Source organism: Anas platyrhynchos, chromosome 9, assembly GCF_047663525.1.
Source record: "Anas platyrhynchos isolate ZD024472 breed Pekin duck chromosome 9, IASCAAS_PekinDuck_T2T, whole genome shotgun sequence".
In the NCBI taxonomy this organism is placed as follows: domain Eukaryota; kingdom Metazoa; phylum Chordata; class Aves; order Anseriformes; family Anatidae; genus Anas; species Anas platyrhynchos.
In genome coordinates, this window is record NC_092595.1 from 22,777,802 (window position 1) to 22,798,572 (window position 20,771).

The 20,771-nt window shown below is 39.7% G+C and overlaps 1 protein-coding gene across 5 annotated transcripts in view; it reads right to left on the reverse strand.

Annotated features, from left to right (window-relative positions):
• COL4A4 (collagen type IV alpha 4 chain) overlaps positions 1–20,771 on the reverse strand; it is a 70,135-nt gene continuing 49,364 nt past the window's right edge. For 4 of the 5 annotated variants that reach the window (XM_072042368.1, XM_027464697.3, XM_038183982.2 and 1 more), the window contains 14 exons: positions 20,571–20,645; positions 20,068–20,175; positions 19,634–19,741; positions 15,464–15,535; positions 14,545–14,673; positions 13,015–13,122; positions 12,045–12,200; positions 11,268–11,366; positions 10,941–10,949; positions 9,919–10,050; positions 8,397–8,513; positions 4,126–4,314; positions 2,152–2,438; positions 1–1,545 (listed from right to left, as the gene is read on the reverse strand). In XM_072042368.1, the coding sequence (XP_071898469.1) occupies positions 1,282–1,545; positions 2,152–2,438; positions 4,126–4,314; positions 8,397–8,513; positions 9,919–10,050; positions 10,941–10,949; positions 11,268–11,366; positions 12,045–12,200; positions 13,015–13,122; positions 14,545–14,673; positions 15,464–15,535; positions 19,634–19,741; positions 20,068–20,175; positions 20,571–20,645 (1,853 nt within the window). In that variant the 3' untranslated portion in view covers positions 1–1,281. The remainder of the gene's footprint in view (positions 1,546–2,151; positions 2,439–4,125; positions 4,315–8,396; positions 8,514–9,918; positions 10,051–10,940; positions 10,950–11,267; positions 11,367–12,044; positions 12,201–13,014; positions 13,123–14,544; positions 14,674–15,463; positions 15,536–19,633; positions 19,742–20,067; positions 20,176–20,570; positions 20,646–20,771) is intronic. The other variant, XM_072042369.1, reaches the window with a different exon arrangement.

Consider the following 20,771-nt stretch of genomic DNA (forward strand, 5'->3'; position numbering starts at 1 on the left):
TACTGAAAAAGCATTTTATTCCATCTATTTTTTTCTTTTTTTAAAGAAGGCTTGTTTAAATGATAACAGCAGCATTTGTGGCCCTTCTGCACAAAGTGAATTTTCAGTCTTTAATCAGTGAGTTTTCAGTAGTTTCGCTATAATTTAAATGTGCATTTTTATGGTTTTATAGCAGAATCAAGAAGGTAAAGAGGAATTTATTTATTTCATAAGGTGATCAGTGCTTTAACTCATAAAATTTCTAACAGTCGCTGTTTCCAATAATAAAAAGCATTTAGAGCTATAATTCCATAAGACTCTGAAAGGTGACATTACTGTTATTTTCAGTAGTATATTTACCAAAAGAAAAAAAAAGGCAAAAAATTATCTTCAGGTTTAGACAACTGTCCAAAGACTTATATTCATCACACGAGTTCACTCATTTTATCACCACACTGAAATTTCCTTTCAATTACTATTAGAAACTGCTTTGTTTTCTTCAGCTTCTTGGATTGGAGCTTGATTTAATGCAACTGCTCTTAGAAATTAATCGCAAATATAAATATTGCTTGTTAAGGTTTCATTATCTCAGCTAATTTTATTTTCTTACATAATCTGCTGTCAAACGGATTTGCAACTTTGTTGCTTATGAAAGATCAATTAACAGTTCTTTCAGTTTTGTTCAATACTGCAACAGTGAGACTTTGATCTTCATTGTTTTTATTATGTGTAAGAATGTATTTTAACAATTACTTTTTCCCCTTCCCTCAGAAAAAGCTTGTGCAAGCTTCTTTAGCTTGGGAGATTCAGCTACAGGGCTTTAAGACATTTACGTGTTTGCACATCTGTATTTATACATCTTTTAAGGGATAATTATTTATACTAAGCCACATAAATACCTATACTCCTTCTGCTCCTTCTGTTCTAAATGCCAATTCTAACAGAAAATCCATTGTCTTGCACAATCATGTACGTCTCGTTGGTATTCCAGACTTAATTCAGCCTTCTGAGTTCACCTTGTTGCATGAATATTATGGTACTGGACTCCAGTGTAATACAGCTTTTTTTTCCTTTTTTTTTTTTTTTTTTTAAATTACGCTCTTTACACTGCATTTCACTATCTGTTGATGTGTGCACAGGGTGGATGAGACTCAATAGATGCATCTTTCCATCTTGGATGTCCATTCAAGCAAAAAGAACAGAGCTGCAGCTTAAAAATATATTCACATATTAAATACTGCTTAACTCTTTAGCATGCTTTTCCTTCTGCATCTCGCTCTAGCTGTTAATTTGTTTCACTTGTTAACCATGCTTCAGGCAGACTTGACATCTACTGATTTTTTTCCTCTGCTCTTGTCCCTCTTTAAGAGTTCCTGACAAGGGGGCTGATGCAAACTGCAGTTCAGGCATCACTGTTGTTAGCCAAAAGCTGTACTCATTAGCAAAAAACTGACAAGTTCCCCGCTGACCCTGGCATTCAATGAATGGTGCTGATCTGAAGTCTTCTAAGCAACTTCCAGGTGACGTAAGGGACTGTCCACCACCCTGATCACCCGATCCAGTGTGCTGAAAGAACAATGAAAGATCTTGGTAACTGTGCATGAAAAGTAGGTAAATGATGTTAAATCATTTTATGTCCTTTTTTTTTTCTTTTTTTGCTTTTTTTGCTTTAATTGCTTTTAATTACACTATCTTTGGTGATCTCAGGTGAGAGTAAACCTCCTTTGCCAGAGAAAATCTTAATTTCAAAAGTGTGGCACCAGCTCTCTTATTTTCCTGGTATTTATCAAGCTGAAGAAAACAGTAATCCCAGGTGGATTCCAAATGGTGCGGTTCAATCTGAACTGCCTCTAACATGACTAGAGGACAGCACTGAAAAGACCTGGACCTCTAACTCATAGAACCACAGAATGGTTTGGGTTAGAAGGGACCTTAAAGCCCACCCTGTCCCAACCCCCCTGCCACAAGCAGGGATGCCTCCCACCAGCCCAGGCTGCCCAAATCCCATCCAGCCTGGCCTTGGGCACTGCCAGGGATGGGGCATCTGGGCAGCCTGGGCCAGGGCCTTACTGTCCTCATGGTAAAGGATTTCAATTTCTTTGCAATGTTAAGAAACACGTAGCTTAAGACTATGACTTTAGTGTGTATATATGCTCATGTGCCCAGACTTACCATCAAAAAAGAATATCCTATCCAAAGACTTCTCCAGTTCATGGGGCAGGGAGGAATTGACTGATCTTGGCTGTGAACTGCTACTGCTTGGGCTGGGGCCTCACATACAGCACACCTACTTATGTAGGGTTCTATTTCTTCTTCAGAGAGTGGCGTCATTGGTAAAGGAGCAGCACTTGACAACCAGTAAGACTTATCATTTCGGCTGGCATAGTAACAAACTTGGTTGATGTTACAGTAGGCGAAGGGCATAGTATTAAATACAGGAAGACAAGATCCTGCTAGACCTGAAAATAATAATAACAAAATTACTTCACTTCTTTCCAGGTCAAGTTGAAAATAATCTTGTAGCTTTTGTTGCTACGGGACTACAGGCCTTGACAAGAGTTACCTAATTCCTGTATCTTAAAGCTCCCAGGTTCCTTACACAAATGGCTAGCTATATTGTAAGCATTTTTTTTTTTTTTAACCAATCAATGCCTTAATTTGACCAATAATGTTTAGTGGTGTCACAATCCAGTATTTAAGCATGATGCAACTTGTCACTACGGGAAACAGTTATCATAACGAATATCCTAGCTATGCCAATGCTGAAAAATAAATTAGGCACGAGGTGGTGGCTGGTTTAAAAGATTATCTATTTACAAGCTCATTAGAAGCAGTGAAAAACCACATGCCAACTCCAATAAATAGGTTTTGTAAAGTATGACAAACCCCTGCTACCAGTGCACGAAGCTGAAATCTCAGCAGCTGTTCCTACTGCATTCCAGAAAGGTTTCACAGACTCTGAGTAAAAGAAACAGACTGAGAGCCACTCCTGCACTCCTTATCAGAGAGACATCAGTGGGAACTGAGAAGTGACTCCTGTGTACTTCAGAAGTGAAGTTCTTCCTCCAAAATTGAATTAAGAGAAGTTTCATAATGACCTATTTAGTTAACAACAATAATCATTTCATGTATGATCTGCCCTGAACTTTGGGCATGATGCATTATTTCTGCAATGCTCCCAAACCTTGAAGTGATCTTTAAGGACAGGTAACATAGAGAAGTCAATTTTATATTATTTTTTTTATCACTGATAATATTCCATACCAGTAATAATATGGGATCTGGAGTAGCCTGAATAAGGAAAATGCCTGCAAAAACAATACGATGGTCACAGAGATCATGGACTTCTATTTTATTTGGCTTTTATTTTCACTGTTGTTATAAGGCATTCCATTACCAAGTGTGGTTATCCTGGGGAATGCCAAACACATGCTAGTGAAAATATTTCAGAATGATACTGCTGTACTAAAAATGTTTTTTATTATTCTTTTGAAAACTTTTATTGTCAAGCTAATTAGGTCCTTGATTTTTCCTCCTAGTAGATTTCTCTGCCTCTTGCATAAGAAGATGACAATTTAGGAAATCACTTCTATGCAAACCGAAGCCAATCAGTTTTTCAGGCTGCAAGCCAGGCCACTTATTATAGACTGTTAGCTCTAGTCAGAATTGTATATGTAGAAGAAATAATCCAAGACACCAGGAGGAGTTATCTTTGGGAAAAACTCTTTTTCCAAAAGCAAAGGAAGAAAAAAATAGATTTTTACACTCAAAAGCACATCATTCTGCTGTATATGATGCAAAATTTTATTTGTAAAGCTTATTTCTGCCATCCAGCCATCTAACCTATGCAGCTATTTTTTCCAAGATACAGTAAAGGGGAGCAAGATGCTCCATGGAGTTATTTCAAAGTGCCAAATGGGATTCCTGATCAAAGAGAATCTCCAATGAGTTCAAAGACAGCCCCACATGACTAGCCATGGTGTGTGAAGCAAACGAAGGCTAATTTTGGAAATCACTTTTGAGTCTATAGCAAATAAGTGATTGGTGATTACTTACCATGCTACATTTGACTTGTCTTTAATTGTGTAGATCACACCACATTAGACCTTGACCAGAGGGCAATTACAATTATACTGCAATACATACCAAGATCTTGATTGTGAGCTTTTTCTTGTCCTTCCAGGTACAGCAGGCTATAGCCTGTCCATAACTTTGGCATTCCCTGTGGACACAGTGGTTCTCTGTCTGACTGACTGTGAAGGACAAGCAAGAATCCACTTGAAGATCTAACATGAGGGCCTGGTGGTCCTGGGATACCAGTCTGGCCAGGTGGACCTTAGAGTACATAGGAAAAAAGGTAAAATAAATTTGCTTGTATGAACACATAGCTGGTGGGAACATTTATCTTTTACTGTATTTCAGCGTTCAACAAGGGGGGTCCTGACTGAATCTAATGCAACTTTGGAGGTTGTCGTTGGCGATAAAGACACTGATAGACTCATGTTATCTTTCTTATTGGAGAGAAATTAATTAAATTGCCACTGAATGCTTCACAGCTGGCTTTTCTATTGTGCCTCTGTCCTGTGCTGCATGGATATTCATCCATTAAGAAATAATCTGAGGTGGGCAATGATTTCCCAGACTTACAGGGATGACTTTGGACTGAATTTGAATCCCTGCAGTAACAGTCAATGCCTTTTTCATGGTAAACCAATAGATTATTCAATGGCAGCCACAGCTGAAATACAGTTTTAATTACTCGGACAATTGCACCTTTAGTCTTGACTCAGAATTGCCTTCCTGCTGATATATGGCAGTTAAGTTGATGTGTGATTAATTGCTTTTCTGATTGATTGTGGCTGCAGAGAGAAATTTTCTTTCAGAGGCTTTTTTGTGTCATGGTATCAGTCACAAATGTCACAATCAGTGCTTGAACTGAGAGGGGAAAGAAGTGTCGTGGTATCTCAGGCTAGAGGTGAATGCATCCAATTGAGGGAGCAGGGAGAACTTGGTCTATGCACCTTGCACAACTCCCCTCAGAAAAGTCCTGTGATTAGGTAGGTAGCTGTAGGAATAGCACTGACAGGAAATCAAACTCCTGCTGATTTGCCACTCTTGCTGAGTTCTTTGAAGGTTTTCTGTTGAGGGATTTTTTGAAACAGCAAAAATCCCATGGCAAACCAAGCTACCAGGGCAACTATGAGAAGTTCCCATGACAGTGTTCCCACATCGCCCAATTGAGGAATTCAGAAAAATATTGTTACCAGCACCTGGCTTCAAGGACAAGGTCTATGTGACTGCTAATCACAGGGGGGTTGTTTTCTTGCAGGTGGGGTTGTTTTCTTCTAGTTGTTTGTCTGAGTGCTTTTGACCACTAATCTTGTGTAAAACACTGTCCGCCCCTGATAAGTTCACTATAAAAGTTAGGCTATTCGGGCAATAAAATGGAGCATGATCTGACTCTACTGGTGTCTGTCGTGCTTTCGGCTGTGCTTCCTGCAACATATGGCGCCCGAACAGGCTGAGACCCGAACAGGCAGAGGGATCGCAGCAGTGCCGGGACATCGGAGCGGCGCCGGGAGACCCGAGGCACACAGAATGCTGCACGGAGAGAGCACTGACTGACGCTGCAGGGCTACGGCCAACTACGAAAGACAAGGACAGACCTGGCGGACGCCAGAACACCTGAGAGACATTGAGAAACTCCAAGCACCGACCCGGACAAAGGAAAACGCGGGGAATTGAAGTAATTGCAGTGCAACGCGGGACATCCGAGATCGAGTTGCTACGGGAGACCAGAGGTGTCAGTGGACACCAGCAGCCGACCCTCACCGTGTGGCGAGTCGGCACAGAGCAGAGGGGCCGAGATCAGGACCCTGCAGCCTGTCTGACGGAACCATGGAGGCAGCGGCAGCAGGTGCCAGGGAAGACAGCACCTTGCTTTTTAGTACTAGTAAGGTTCCTGGTCCTCCGTGCTGGGGCTCCGTAGCGGTTACGTGAGGGAAAGAGGCCGTTTCGCCAGAGGGAGATCGAGCTATGGAAGAATTAAGCGAAGGAAAGGAAGAACGTGTCAGTGGGCAAGAACATAGTAAGGTTAGGGATAAGGAAGATGAAAGAGGGGAGAGAAGGATAGTGGGGAGAGTTAATTGGCGGAGGATCATGGGCGAAGCTGTGGAGGATAAACAATTAGGAGCATTTACAGACATATGTCAGGATCCCATGGCGTACCAGGGAAACATGCAAGGCAGTCACAGTATGCTTAATTGGAAGCTGTTGTCTCGGAAGCTGTTGTCTCAATTACGTAGTACAGTCAATGAGACAGGAACCTACGAAGCAAATGTTGAATTATATCTGGGGAGAGACGCTACTATGCCCCGAAGATATTAAGGTGATAATGAGAATGATAATGACCCAGTCGCAGTTGCTGTTATGGCAAGCCCATTGGCAGAGGCATTGCGAAATCTCAGTGCAGCGACCAAGGGACCCTAACGATCCGTTACGCGGAGTTACTGTAGAGCAGCTTATGGGGGCAGGCATGTTTGTTACCATCACTGCTCAGCTCGAGTTAGGTCCGGAGTGTCGCCTTGAGTCCATGAGAACAGCTCGAGCAGCCGTGGAGAATGTTAAAACCACTCCAACGGCCCCCTCTTACACGCCTATGAAGCAAGGCAGGGACGAGCCCTTTGCAGGGTTTATTGATCAGGTAACTGCTGCCATAGATCAAGCAGATGTCCCGGAGTGGATGAAGGGTGCTTTATTGCGACAGTGTGTTATGGGAAATACAAATTCGGCTACAAAGGCTATTATATTGACACTGCCTGGGGATGCCACTATTGAACAAATATTAGAAAGAATGAGCAGGATTCCGGTAGGGCCCCAAGCTATGTTAGTAGAGGCGGTACGCGAGTTAGGGAAAGATCTTATACAAGCACAGCAGCAAGCCTTTGCAGCTCTAGCCCCGCTGCGGACAGAAGAAAGGCGACCTCGAGCTCCATCTCGATGAGGAAATCAATGCTTCCGGTGTGGAAAGGAGGGACACCATTGCCGTGACTGTTGAGCAGGACAGGTGTGGTGTGAAAACTGCAAGTCGGCGAACCACAATACCGTGGCATGCAACCGCTCGGGAAACGGCAGACCAAGCGCGCCGAGTCGCCGCGCTACGACAACAGTGGCAGCTCCAGCCCAAGTGGAGGGGAATGCTTCAGCTCCGACAGGACAACGGGCACCAGCAGCAGTGTCCCGCAACAACCCATTCCAGACAGTGCCCTGCAGCCAGCCACAAGAGGGAACCTCGGCTTGGACTTGGCAACAGCAATAGACGTGACCATAATAGATCAGAAGCCTGTTAAAATTCCCTCTACTGCTATGGGACCCTTAATGATTAATAAGAGACCCCACGGTGCTTTATTAATAGGACGTTCGTCAAGTGGAATTAAGGGACTCTTTATATTACCTGGAGTTATTGATGCTGATTACAAATGGACAATATCAATAGTGGTGCAGACGCTATTTCCACCATTGCGTGGCTTAAGGGTCTATTGCAAAGTGTTTTCATACTCTTGATTATAGTAGTTGTAGTGTTATTATGTTTAAGCTGTGTTATGTCATGTATTCGACGTCTGATGGAAAAAACCTTCAGCCAAGTACTGCTCGTACAAAAAGAAAAAGGGGGAATTGTTGGGAAATGGCACAAAGGGCATAGACACGAGTCCGCGGAACAATTGTTCGACCAGAGCTTGTTTTAAGCAACCAGGAGTAGGCCTCAGTTATGCTAACTGAAGTGGGGGAAAGTACCAAGAGGAGTGGAAAAGTACTGAGCAACAAGGTCAGAGTGTCCTTGAGATAAAGAGGAACTGTGTACAGGGAAGTAGCTAAGGAACAGTGAGGAAGCTGTAACTGCAAGTAGGAGGGATTTGTAAAATGCAACTTTTAGGCTTAGCGAATCAGCGAGTGACTAGTAGGCATAATTATAATCATCTGTATAAATATGTGCTATCCGGACAATAACGTTGAACTGTGCTTTATCACTCACATTGAGTTGGCTGCATTTGTTCCTTCAGCTGCGAACCGACAGACAAGGTCTATGTGACTGCTAATCACAAGGGGGTTGTTTTCTTGCAGGTGGGGTTGTTTTCTTGTAGTTGTTTGTCTGAGTGCTTTTGACCAATAATCTTGTGTGAAACACTGTCCACCCCTGTTAAGTTCACTATAAAAGTTAGGCTATTCGGGCAATAAAATGGAGCATGATCTGACTCTACTGGTGTCTGTCGTGCTTTCGGCCGTGCTTCCTGCAACAGTTATCTGAATTGGAGCCATCACTACCCAAAAACATCAAGGAAGTTATTTTCAAAATGAAGAAGTTTCTGCTTATTCCATCCCAGGGTGGTAAACGGGAAAGAAAAAGCAACCATTCCTACCTTGCGGTCCAGTGTATCCTTGCTCTCCTACATGCCCTTGGTCACCTGGTGGTCCAGGTGCCCCAGGTAAACCATCTTGACCTGGCAGTCCGCAGGACCCTTCTTCACCTTTTCTTCCTAGATAAATGTAAAATATACACTTCATATGCCTGTATTTAATGTTTACATATTGTCTAAGCACACACAGGCATGCAAAGGGCCCAAGAGCAGAACCAACACCACCAAGAAACAACACTCAAGGAACAGAGAGGAGCAGAACTGCCTTGTGGTGGAATTCTCTTTACAGCTGACTCTCCTGGTGAATGCAGCAGTAGCTTGGAGGTGGGTGTTCAATAACAGCAACTGCTGATAAGTTTTTTTTTTCTCTCTGTGAAATTTTGTGTGATTTACAGTTGAAATCAAGCCATTGACAAACATTATAATGACAAGCCTCTTGCAGAACTGCAGTATCTGTACCATGTAATGTGCTACAACTCATCCTGTGGCAGGCCTTCATCTTTTAGGACTCAATTCCACTAAGTCTTTAAATTTACTGAACTTACAGTGAAGCACTGCATGTATTAAAGTATTTACAGAACAGAGAGGGACAGCTGATTTGGACTATATCCCATGGGAAAGGATAAAGGCATTTTAGGTTCTTTATAGCCTCACCTTTTTATATTCCTCACATATCCAAACATTTATATACATTAGCAGGTAATGCTAATGAAGTGTGGTCATGACAGTAACAGATATCTCATTACACGGTGCACAGATAGGGATGATTCTGCTCACTGGCTACTTTAAACACAATCTGAATTACACTTGCCAGATACTGTTATACAAAGTATAGTCAACACAATAAACTTAATAAACTTTACTGAGTAAGAAACGTCTAAAACCAGAGAAGGGTTTCACTGTCTGAACTGACGACACTTTGATGATATGCTACGCGGTTTTTCTGAAGATGGTGACTTTTTTGGATTCATCAGCACCTGCATTACCCTTGTTTTCATCTATCAGAAGGATTTTTCAGTTGTCAGTCTTTCATTACTTCTTTCTGAGATCTTTGGAGAGTTTTATTTTGCTACAATTTTTCATATTCTAACAGAGACATAGCAGCTTCTGACTTTGGTATCTTTTTAGGACTTTCATAAAGCTATGCTAACCAATCTTCCAAATATAACCTGTCTGGGCCAAACCACCTGTTAATACTAAAATATGGAGAGCGTTTGAAGTGTTACTTTTCATTTGTTGGCAAAAGGAAAAACACCATCTGAAGAAGTTCTTTTTCTGAACTGTGTGTGATGCTTTTGCCCTCCCTGGCCTAGGAAAAGAGAATGTAGTGCAGGCAGGCTCAGGTAGCCTGGTTTAGCCATATTGGTCTACTACCCTCAGCATTAACCAGCACACTGCATACTTCTGGGGACCATTAATTTAAGGGGAAGAGACGACAGGGTAAAAAAGAAACAGACACCAACCCTTTGCAGTTCCTTGTCTAAATGGCCAAAATAGACATCCAAGACTTCAAAAGCAAGCTTACCTTGGGGTCCAGGATGACCTATTGGCCCTGATAATCCTATAGAGCCATCATCTCCTCTTTGTCCCGCTTCCCCGGGAGGTCCTGGAATTGTAGGGCATGAGTCATCTATTCTTCCTGGTTCACCAGGGTCACCTGTTGTATGTAATAGGAAAGTAAATTAGATTAAAATAGTAACAACAACAACAAAAATGGGTAATAGCTCCCATGTGAAAACTAAACATATATGTTAGTTGTTTCTGGTATTCAAGCGTATACTTTAATATTTTAAAACCTCGAGTTATTGAGTTTCACTGCTTTTAATTTTACTCTTGGTCTTTAAGAACAGCATTTAACAGCATGGCAAGCATGTGTTAGCAAGCATATGCTAGCTGGCATGTTTCAAATATTTGGTGTACAGTTTCTGTTTTAATGTGCCCCAAATTGATTTAAGTTAAAGCATTAAGTCTACCCAACTTTAGCTCCAACACCTTAGCAGATGTGAAGATTTACAGTACTTTGCCTCTGCTGTGGCTGTAAAACCTCAACAAGCAGGCCAAAGGAAAAGAGCTAACTCTTCTAACCCACAATGCCCATTTAAAACGATAATGAAGAATTGCCACTCATGCTGAAAGTTACCAGGAGCTATTGGCTATTTATATTTTTTGAGAAAAATCAGAATCACGTCAGTCAGATTAAGAGCTCAGTGTCTGTACTAACCCAGGGTAGGATTAAAGCTTTTATCAACTTTTTGGTTAGAAATTATCTGGTGTGGCAACAGCAATAGAAGTGATAAATTGAAATAAAGATATTTTGCATGTCTTAACTGACATCTTAGCACAAGACTTCATATCAGTGTAGCATTATTATGATATTGGTCTGCTTGGAAGCACTAGCTATTTATGTGAAAAATTGCTTAGCACTATGTTGTTGTGGCATTATCTATCATTCCCAACAGCCAAGCCAAGACTACCTCCTAATAAGAGCATAATATATCTATACATAAGGAAGACCAGATGAACAATAATCAATAGTCATCAACTTACCAATGAAACCTGATGTGAAAAATGGACAGTAGATTGCAGCCATTGTGGTGTAAGAGGAAACAAGTTTCAGACATAGAAATTAGAGTAAAGAATCAAATGAGAACAAAATCAATTATGTGAGGTGATAAATATATAAACTACATATGTGAGTATATAAATACATAGTTCACAAATCCTTACACAGCTCAAATGAGAAATCAATTTAGATTTTTTCTAAGTTTGCTTGAATTGTTTGTATGCAAGTAAACATTAGTAAGATTGATTTACATGTATACACAAATATCATCATTACAGTTGAATGATAATGAGCAACAAATTCATAAGTACCTGTGGGACCTTTAGGACCAGGTTTCCCTTGAAAACCTTGGTCTCCTGGGTGTCCTACAGCACCAGGTGGACCCTGTGGGCCATGGATTCCCATAGGACCTGGAAAGAAAATTATACAATTGCACAGTTGCATTCCAAGAAGGTGAACACATAAATAAGATGAAGTCTGACTGCTTGAGTAACAAAAAAAAAATATATGCTTGAGACAGCTAAACTCTGTTGTCTTGCAAAAAGAAATGCATCTTTTTCACATCTCTTCTTAGTCTTGAACTGAATTAAAATTTGACTTTTCTTTTTGCAGAGATCAGAATCGATTTGTTTAGGCAGGGCTACTGTACAGTGTGGAGGAAGCAGCATTAAGATCCCTGCTTTCAAACTGAGGAATCTGTTGAAAGCTGCAAACTACTGATATGGGGCAGATATGAGACACCTACTTCAAATACATCTGCAGCTTCCATGGTTCCTCAAGACCACTGTAGACAGGACGAGGTTTACTTTATCTAGAATAATCACATTATAATTTTACTTCAGAATCTCAGGTTGGTCTGGTACTCTTCCAATATTTGTTGGAAGAAGTACGTACAAACCTGGCTACTCTGACCGTCTTCTGCAGCCCTGTTGTATCTGTAAGTAAGAAGACAGAGCTAAGAAATATCTATTGTACCCTTTCCATCAGGCCACAGCAGACTGTCCAACAGCAATCCCCTGTGCATAAGGCTCAGTTGCACAAGGCTGGGCCTAAGTGCATGTACTAGTTAAAAACATCTCTGATCATACCCTTTGGGCCTTCTCTTCCTTGGTTCCCTGGAGGACCTCTGGCTCCTTGTTGCCCTCGCTGCCCAGAAATGCCTGGTGCCCCTTGAATACCAATGTCGCCTGGATCTCCTTGCACAAAGATGGTTTCTCCAGGAGGACCAGGATTCCCAGGCTGACCTACAGTAAAAAATAATAATTTTTAAAAAAGCTCTTAATGCACAAATAATAAACATCTAAAAATAGTAACGTTCCATTAAAATCTATCAATTTTTTCTGCTGGGACATAGGACAACCCTTGCATGTTTTTGGATATATTATCATTAGCTTTTCTCTAAGGCACTGTAAAGAAAGCATAATATGAATAGCTCCCAAAATGTGTAGATTCTGTGCAAACAAAAGGTGGCAAGCTGTTACCTGCACTGAGACAGTGTTTCTCTGTTTATTATAGTGTTGCTTATCCTTCCACCCCTATTATCTCCACCCCTATTATTAGTCTTTGGTCTGGGTAAGGAATGGGTCAGAAAAAATAAAAAAAAAAACCTCCATTTGAGGACCAGTGTCTACAGAAAGAGGAACTAAGGTCTATATAAATCCTTACAAAAGGGTTGCCAGTTTTAGCTTTCTCAGGGCTATGTTTTGATTGGAAAGCTTTTTGTGGGTTTACAAACAATGGCAGGTCTATGGACAATGTGTTTTATGCTTTTTTTTGTTTGTTTGTTTTTTGTGGAAGTCAAAGACCTGCTGTAGCAACAGGACTTGTACAGAATTACCATATAGGCCAGAAAAGTGTATCTGGAGATACATGAATTTATTCTTGTTCTGGTGATCTATCTATCCAGTGTTCACTTCTGTGTATTTACTGCAGGATTGATTGGTTTGTTTCCCATCTGCTTTTAAATGTTGCTCCACAGGCAGCAAACCTACCTGACTTCTAACAGCCTCAGGGATTTTTTAAATGAACAAAATTGATTTTTTTTTTCTTTTTATATACCTCTGATGCCATCTAAACCAGGTGGTCCTTGATCCCCTGGAAGACCGGGAGGGGCACTACTGGGAGATCTTCCCATAGGTCCAGCAGGTCCAACAGGCCCTCTTATACCTAAGGGATCACATTAAAATAAACATAAGCAAAAACAGTAAGTGTGTTTTTCTTAAAGATAAGTTACTAACCAAAAGAATGATGACATAGTGTCATGGACAGAGGATAATGTATGCTCTCACTTGTCTACTGAATGTACCAGTGATTGGGAAGACAATATATATGTGAAAATATTTATCTTCTCAAAACTTTCTCTTAAATCTACTTAAACTAAAGAATGCATCATTATACATCAACACATTGCCACAAATGAACTCTTGAGTTCTAGCAATCAAAGAAATGGTAAAAATTTAAGGCAATAGAGGTCTAGAAAATTATTTAGCCTGAGGCAGGATAAGTAGCCACAGACTATTCCTAAGAAAAGTGAGTTCAGTCATTTCCTAAAAACCTTAGTGAACAAGATGAACTTTATAGCATTAAATGTATTTTTTTGACGTGTAATCTGGATTTTTGCAAATTAAGACATTTGCAAAATGTCTTACATGTGACAGGCAAGAAAAGTTATCGGTTACCATCCTCTGGGTAACATTTCTGACTACTAGAAGGCATTTAGCATGTGTTGCACTCTGCTGCCTTCTCTTTTCTAAAGAAAACAAATCTAGTTTCTTTCAGTTTGTTCCAACTCCACCCATCCATTTACTCTCTAGTGAGTTCTCCCTAAACTGTCACAGCTGGACACACAGTATGCCATGGGAGGCCTTGACCATCTAATCTCAAGCAATGTTAGTACATCTTGGAATAAAACTTCTTTTTTCTCAACCACATCATTCAGTTCACAAACGAGTAGCTGACTGAATTGAGAAAACTGTGTTCATCTTAAAATAATTCACTTCACCAGAGTTCATCTCAGCTAGATTTTTTTTTCCCTGTTATGTGACTCTGTAGCAAGGTTTGATAGAGTAAAACTAATGTTGTTTCTAATCACAGAATTGCTGGGGCTGGAATAGGCTTCTGGAAACTTTCTAGTCCAACTCCCTCCTTAGAGCAGGGTCAGCTAGAACAGCTTGCAGACTGCATCCAGCTGGGTTTTGAATATGTCTCTCACAATTTTTTCCTATTTCTGTGCAATTCCTACATCACCAAGGCTGTTGAATAATCTTAGCAGTCTTGTGATATAGTTCCATCTTGCATTTACATTGGAATAGTTGATTTACTGTATTTCTGCGATTACCAGCTTCACTGTACTCTTTCTTTAGGTACTTTTTTCCCAAGAGGCAACTCCACCTAGCAGTTCCCTGAGTGTCCAAGTCATTTTCTATTCCCATTCTTTCTTCTCTGGTAACATAAATGTTTGCAATAGGAATGATGTCAGTGAACGAATCTCCTGTGCATATATTCATGTTGATACTAACCTGGGGAAGAGCCTTTATGAACTTTACTTCAGTTCTGCAGAGCATCACCGAGGAGAAAACCCTTTCTTACCTGGGAATCCTGGAAATCCCCTTTCTCCAGGGGCGCCTGGAATGGAAATACCGGGCCATCCAGGTTCACCTCTGTCACCTTTCGGTCCAAGTTCTCCTGAGTATCCTGGGCGCCCTGTTTCACTTTGACCTTTATAGGAAAACAATTATGTACATAATGTCTAGAGTGAGTACAAATACAGATTTGCAGGATAGAAATGCCAGCTGTAGATGTTCCTCCTTACAAGGGTTGCCTAGCACTGTTTTCTTTTGGATTTCCCTTGGGAGCTGGATACAGTTTTGTTGAGTACAGCCCTTAGTCATCTCTTTTGAAGAAAGTTATCTCTGCTTTAAGGCTGTTCTTCAGGGTTTATTTTATACAGTGTCATTATTACCTATAATTTGAAATGTAAACTGATTGCAGGGTCCTAAATTTACTTTTCTATCAGTACAAATTTGTAATTTCTTGATAGATAGTGAGCACTCTGTTTTTTAAATACTGCTTCAAAAGTACCTTTTGAAAGCTGCAAATAGATCAGCGTAAGTGAAAAGCTGGTTCCTCTAAAGTTTGCACTACAAATCCCATTGACTTTAATGGGGCTGGGATTTCAAATCTCCTTTCAATTTGTTAGTTTACCTTTTACATGTAAAAAACAAACAAACAAACAAAAAACCACCTCCTGCACCGAACATTTTTATTGTATAAATAGCCTTGAAATGTTCCAGCAAAACTATACGAGTAATGGAAGTTTTAAAGGTTTCTTCACAAATAACTACAGGTTTGTCATTAGGCACACTTTAGATTCTGTTTGAAAGGTTAGTTTGAGCCTTAATGATCTCTTCTGGGCAAGGCAAATATCAAAATAATATGCATTATTCCTTGTGCATTTAGTCATTCAAGAATGTATTTTCTGTTCCTCAAGGCAGTTTCTATTCTTTACCTGGAGCTCCTGCAGAACCTTTTTGACCTTTTAGTCCATCCAAGCCATCCAGTCCAGGCAGTCCAGGAAGACCTAAGAGGTATTGCAGGCATGAATGAGTGCCAACATAATTCTTTAAAGCTGCAATTAAAAATTACGCATTTTTTGTTGACAATGCACTGTGGATCAAGGCAGGACATTTGCTGAGTTTGATTCCTATTGGTAACTGAAGAGATCGCATTGCACCTGGGTGCTGCCATCTTGAAAAGGAAAACCTGAAAATGGCAATCATAATACAGTTTTGTTTCAAAGTAACCAGAAAACGCACACTTTAAACCTTTAGGTACTTCTACATTGCAGCTAGCAGCAGGAAGCTCACTGTGGGCTGATTTACTCTATGCTGAACCTCGTGGTTGTGGCTAGAGTACTACTGCTGCCTGTGATTACCTAGTCCAACATTAGTCATCTTATCACTGCATAGCCCTGTAATAACCTACAGACTAGAATGAAGATCTACATAAAATTACTGGAAAAACAGAACTTCGTTACATTTTCTTTACATGAAGATAAATGTAAATGCAATTTAATCTAGCTGCACTAGAAAGAAGCAAATTTTTCACCTGTCTTCTTATTTTTCCTGGTCCTGCAGATTTCATGAAGGAAACCATGCTGTTTTGCATCATACTGCTACAAAAATTCTTCAGCTCAACAGCAGAAAGTCTTTGAAAATACAGAATTAGACATCTGTAAGGTTGATCTTGACACGTTATAGCATATAGCAGCTTTGTTGCTAGCAATGTGCACTTAGATGACCAGATCATAAACTACTGTTTGTGCTAGTTGAAAATAATTTTTGCTTTATCATCTGAGCTTTTTTTTTATTTTTGTTTTCAATTTTCAAAAATCTACCTCCATTTTTCCTTATCTTTTGGAACTAATCTGAGATTATTTTTTTTGCAGTAGTTATTTGCCTGGTTTATTACAAATATTCCAGAACTGAGTCAAAAAGTCCGATTAAAAATCCTCTCTCAGCCTGATTATTATGGTTTTGTTTCTTGAGAAATAAATGAATTATGTTATGGTGCTCCTGTCCAGGCAAAACCAGAATTCAGCATTCAGCTACAATTTAAAACTGGAGCAATCACAAATTATAAAATGCAGGGTGAAATCAATTGTATTTTTATGGTTTCTATCTTAAAAGTGCTGAATGCTGCAATCTTTTTTAGTGTTTTCTCATACTTTGCTTTTTGTATAAAACTGGGGAGGCAAGATGGGGGCCCTAGCAGTTGGATGTTTGCCAGGGAAATGAGAATGCAATATTTGGATCTGTTACTCATGCTAAGGCTGCACCTGGTGATAGGACCAGATTTGACAAAACTGACTTGGCAACAGGTTACAAAGATTTCAGACAGAGGAATAGAGTTGTGGCATTGTGACATTTCTCCTGCCAGAGTGGGACAGACTAGAGCAGATAGTGATCTGCAAGAAATGGAACAACACTGACAGTGCTTGCTCTTGTTCTTTTTCTACCTTTGCTGCTTATCTCTAATTTCCTTCTTCTGCCAGTTCCTCTCCCTATGATGTAGGTTTCCCAGTCCAGTTCCAGCATTTTTCTCCACAGTTTGGAATTATTTCTCTTTTTCCCTGTCTAGCCATTTCCTAGAATAGAAGATGTAGGTTCTCTGTTTCAGTTCCTGTGCTCGATCCCAGCATGTCGGCAGCATCAAAGTCTGCTGTTTATCCAGAGCATAAATCATAGACGAATTTATTGCTGTACTGTGCACATATGAATGGAAATATTTTTTTCATTTGTTTCTAAACCGGTCAAATTTGGCAGGGATGAACTGCCATAGGAACACTAATAGGAATGCCCTTCATCAAATGGTTCACCTGCCAAATTTAAACATCCTTAGTTCAAAGATGGGGTCTCCTGAGAAAGGACAAATAAAAGTTCACTAAGGTTCTTTAATAAATAATAAATATAAATCTTGGAGCTTTATTCTCAGAAAAAAGTGCCAAATTATTTTTGTTAAAATATAACAAAGGAATGGAATCCAAATCAGCCAAACAACAACAACAACAAACTAAACAAACAAAAACAGCCAACAGCAAACACTGGTCTGGGAAAATTTAAATCCAAAAGGTTGCTTGAAAACCCGTAACACATTGATAATATACTCTGTAATACCCTTTTATAGTATGGGATACTACTAACCCAACCTGTAGTATCTTCTGTGCCCTTAATTCACTGCTCTTAAATTTCTTAAGTTTCAGTCCTGCTTTCTGTAGCCAGCTTGTCTTGAAAATCTTCCCATTTTCAAATTTATGTGAGAGCTGCATGCCAATCCAGGGAACTTAACAGTGGTATTTTAAAATGATTATGAAATACTAACAACATTTGGCATCCTGTCCACCATTTAAAACTTTTTTGATCTTTAGCTTATTCAGTCAAGATTGATGGGTTGGTTTACTTGCTTTCCAGGGAATTTCTGACACCTTTGCCAACAATCCATTATAATATCAGCACTTGTATTTCTAGATTTTTGGATTGCTCTAGTCCCATACTTCTAGGTACAGCTGAATTGGCTGACCTACGTATGAACCACTATTCTGCATTTTACAGCCCAATTCAGCTTCTACTCACACAAGTAATTATGCCGATGTTCTCAATATTACTTGCTTCATGAGGGATTACTCACACAAGTAAGACTTGCCAGACTGAGCCCTTAACTAGTAAAACTGTCTCTGTAACAAAGAAAATGTGATTATGCTTTGGTTAAAAGCCCTTTAACTACATTTTTTAATCTATAAGTTCTTCAGGCACGAGACGTTTAATGTAAATGAGAAGCAATTAGACTAACAAGGCTGTGTCCTTAACAAGGAACAGCCAATTAACCATTTCACATCTAATGGTAGCTACATTATTTATTAAAAACAGCATATGATATATTCTCCAGTAGAACTGGAATACTAATTCCATTCAGTTTTCATTACTGAGTATAATTTCAGGGTTGTTAACCTTCTTTTCAACTTGGCTGGTAATATATAGGATCCTAAGGCAGGCAAGCCACTTGGTCTCTAATGAATTTCTATTTGGAACAGAACTTTTCCCTCTGCAGCACATGTGTTAATTTGTTATGTTTCCTTCGCGGGACTCGGGATAACTTCTGTGTAATAGAGAAGTGTCTGACCACTCATGGCAAGATGGAACGAGTCCATCTTTTTACTAAGAAGTTTTCAGCAGACAAATTTTGCTCTCTCAATTTAGACATCCCTGTCATTGCAGATTTCTGCCTTTGTTACAGCAAATACTGTTTGCAACAATGAAATGTTCTCTTGCAAATTATGCACCAGCAAGCAGTCTGTCACAACAGTTTAAAGCAACACCCTTTACTTTCTGCAAGTAATCTGAAACTTCCATTTTTCATTTAAATTTTCAGTAGTTTTTAAGAAAACTTCTCAGTTTATCCTTAGTCTGAATTTGAAGTGAATCTGTTGTCCTCCCTAGCCATTTTTCATGGTCACATTTATTACTTTACTATGGTATCTGTATATCCATCATTAATATTCTTCTTTGCCCAGGATCTGGTTATGAAGCTCATTATTGCAGAGAGGGCATACAAATTTCGTAGTTGATTATCTTTCTTTATAAAACATTATTGTAGCTTATGATTTCAATATTAACTTTTACTATACTCAGAATGACATACTGGCTTCCAACAACTATACAGATGAGCTGCTGTTCAATCCAAATGTAACAATCGTTATGAAAACTATAATTTAGGGTTTTGGTGAAATATTCCTACATAAAATCCACAATTTATTTATTTATTTATTTATTTTTAGAAAATCAAAACAAAACAAGTTATCTTATGATCACAGTTTGTTGTGGATGAAACTGTCCACAGCATTCTGTTGTTTTTGTAGAGGAACAGTGGCACTCCATGGTGAAAAGGTAGAACACAGTGTAATTGAAGTTAAAGTGAAACATCTGAATTAATGCAAACTCCTTCTCCTTTCCTTAACTTCTGCTATCAGTTACATTAGGAGAGCCAGAATCTGTTTCTTTCTTCTTCTTGACTCATTTTGGATCATAGTCCAATTTTGCAAGGTAGCATTTGTTATTTTTTATATGGTATTAATATATGGTGATGTCACATTACCAGTAGAACTACACCGTATGCTGTTTACCTTTCCTACCCTGCAATCCAGCTAATCCTTGCAATCCTGGAGGTCCCAAAAGTCCTTGTTTCCCTTTTTCTCCAGGTTCTCCTGGCAATCCTGGAGGACCTGGAGCTCCTGAGAATGGAGGAAAAAAAAATCCTTGACTATGCACATCCATTGAACAGTTATTTATTTATTTATTTTCCCTACACAATTTAGCACACTATAATATTCAGAGGTACCTGGAAGCATATGGGACTGCCTGAAGAACTGATGTATCTGCTGTCAAACTCTGAGCTAGCTCTACTGCCACTGTCTACAAATACTGAAATAGCTTTCAGTACAAGCCTTATACAACCTCTCCGTTCTATAACCTTCTCAACAGAGGTGCCTCCTCAGCTGTGTTTTCCTGATGCCTTTTGAGCTATTAGATCACGCTAATTTTAAAACTTTGACGTTACCTGGAAATCCAGGTATTCCTGGGTATCCAGACTCGCCCTTGGATCCTAGTCTTCCAGGTTGTCCTTGGATACCTGCTGAACCCTTCTCTCCAGGTAACCCACAGAATCCTTTAAAAAATATATAAAATATAAAAGTTCTGTAAGTGTTTGTTTTTGTTTTGTTTTGTTTTCAAATACTGCAGGCCCTTGCATCTATTTATTAGCAATGAATTACAGTGGTATCTCTGATGATATCTGAAAGAGCAGAAATGGCTAGCAAGAGATAGACAAGACAGGTATTCTGGGAGGTCTTGGGGTGTTCTCCAGTGCTGTACTAGACAATACCAGTCTATCTCTTATGTTTGTGCTAGCCATATTGCACACTGTGATGCCACTCCAATCCCAGGGCTTCTAACTGTGCAAAATACAACTCAATGCCTACAGAAAATAGAGCTCCCTCTCCACTAACAAAGCTTACAGAAAATTCCTTAGGTCCATTTTTTTCTTTAATCAGATGGAATTACCTGTTAATCCTGGGTCTCCAGGAGGCCCTTTTTGACCACGTATACCAAGCAGAAGAGTTGGGTCACCTCTCTTGCCTGTTAAGGTACAGTGATTTTCATTTGATACAAGTATTATTTTCATCCATGAATACAAAGCTGGACAGTTTTTTAATATCTGATAATTTAGTCATAGATATAGCAACTATAAAAGGGAATGAGAGA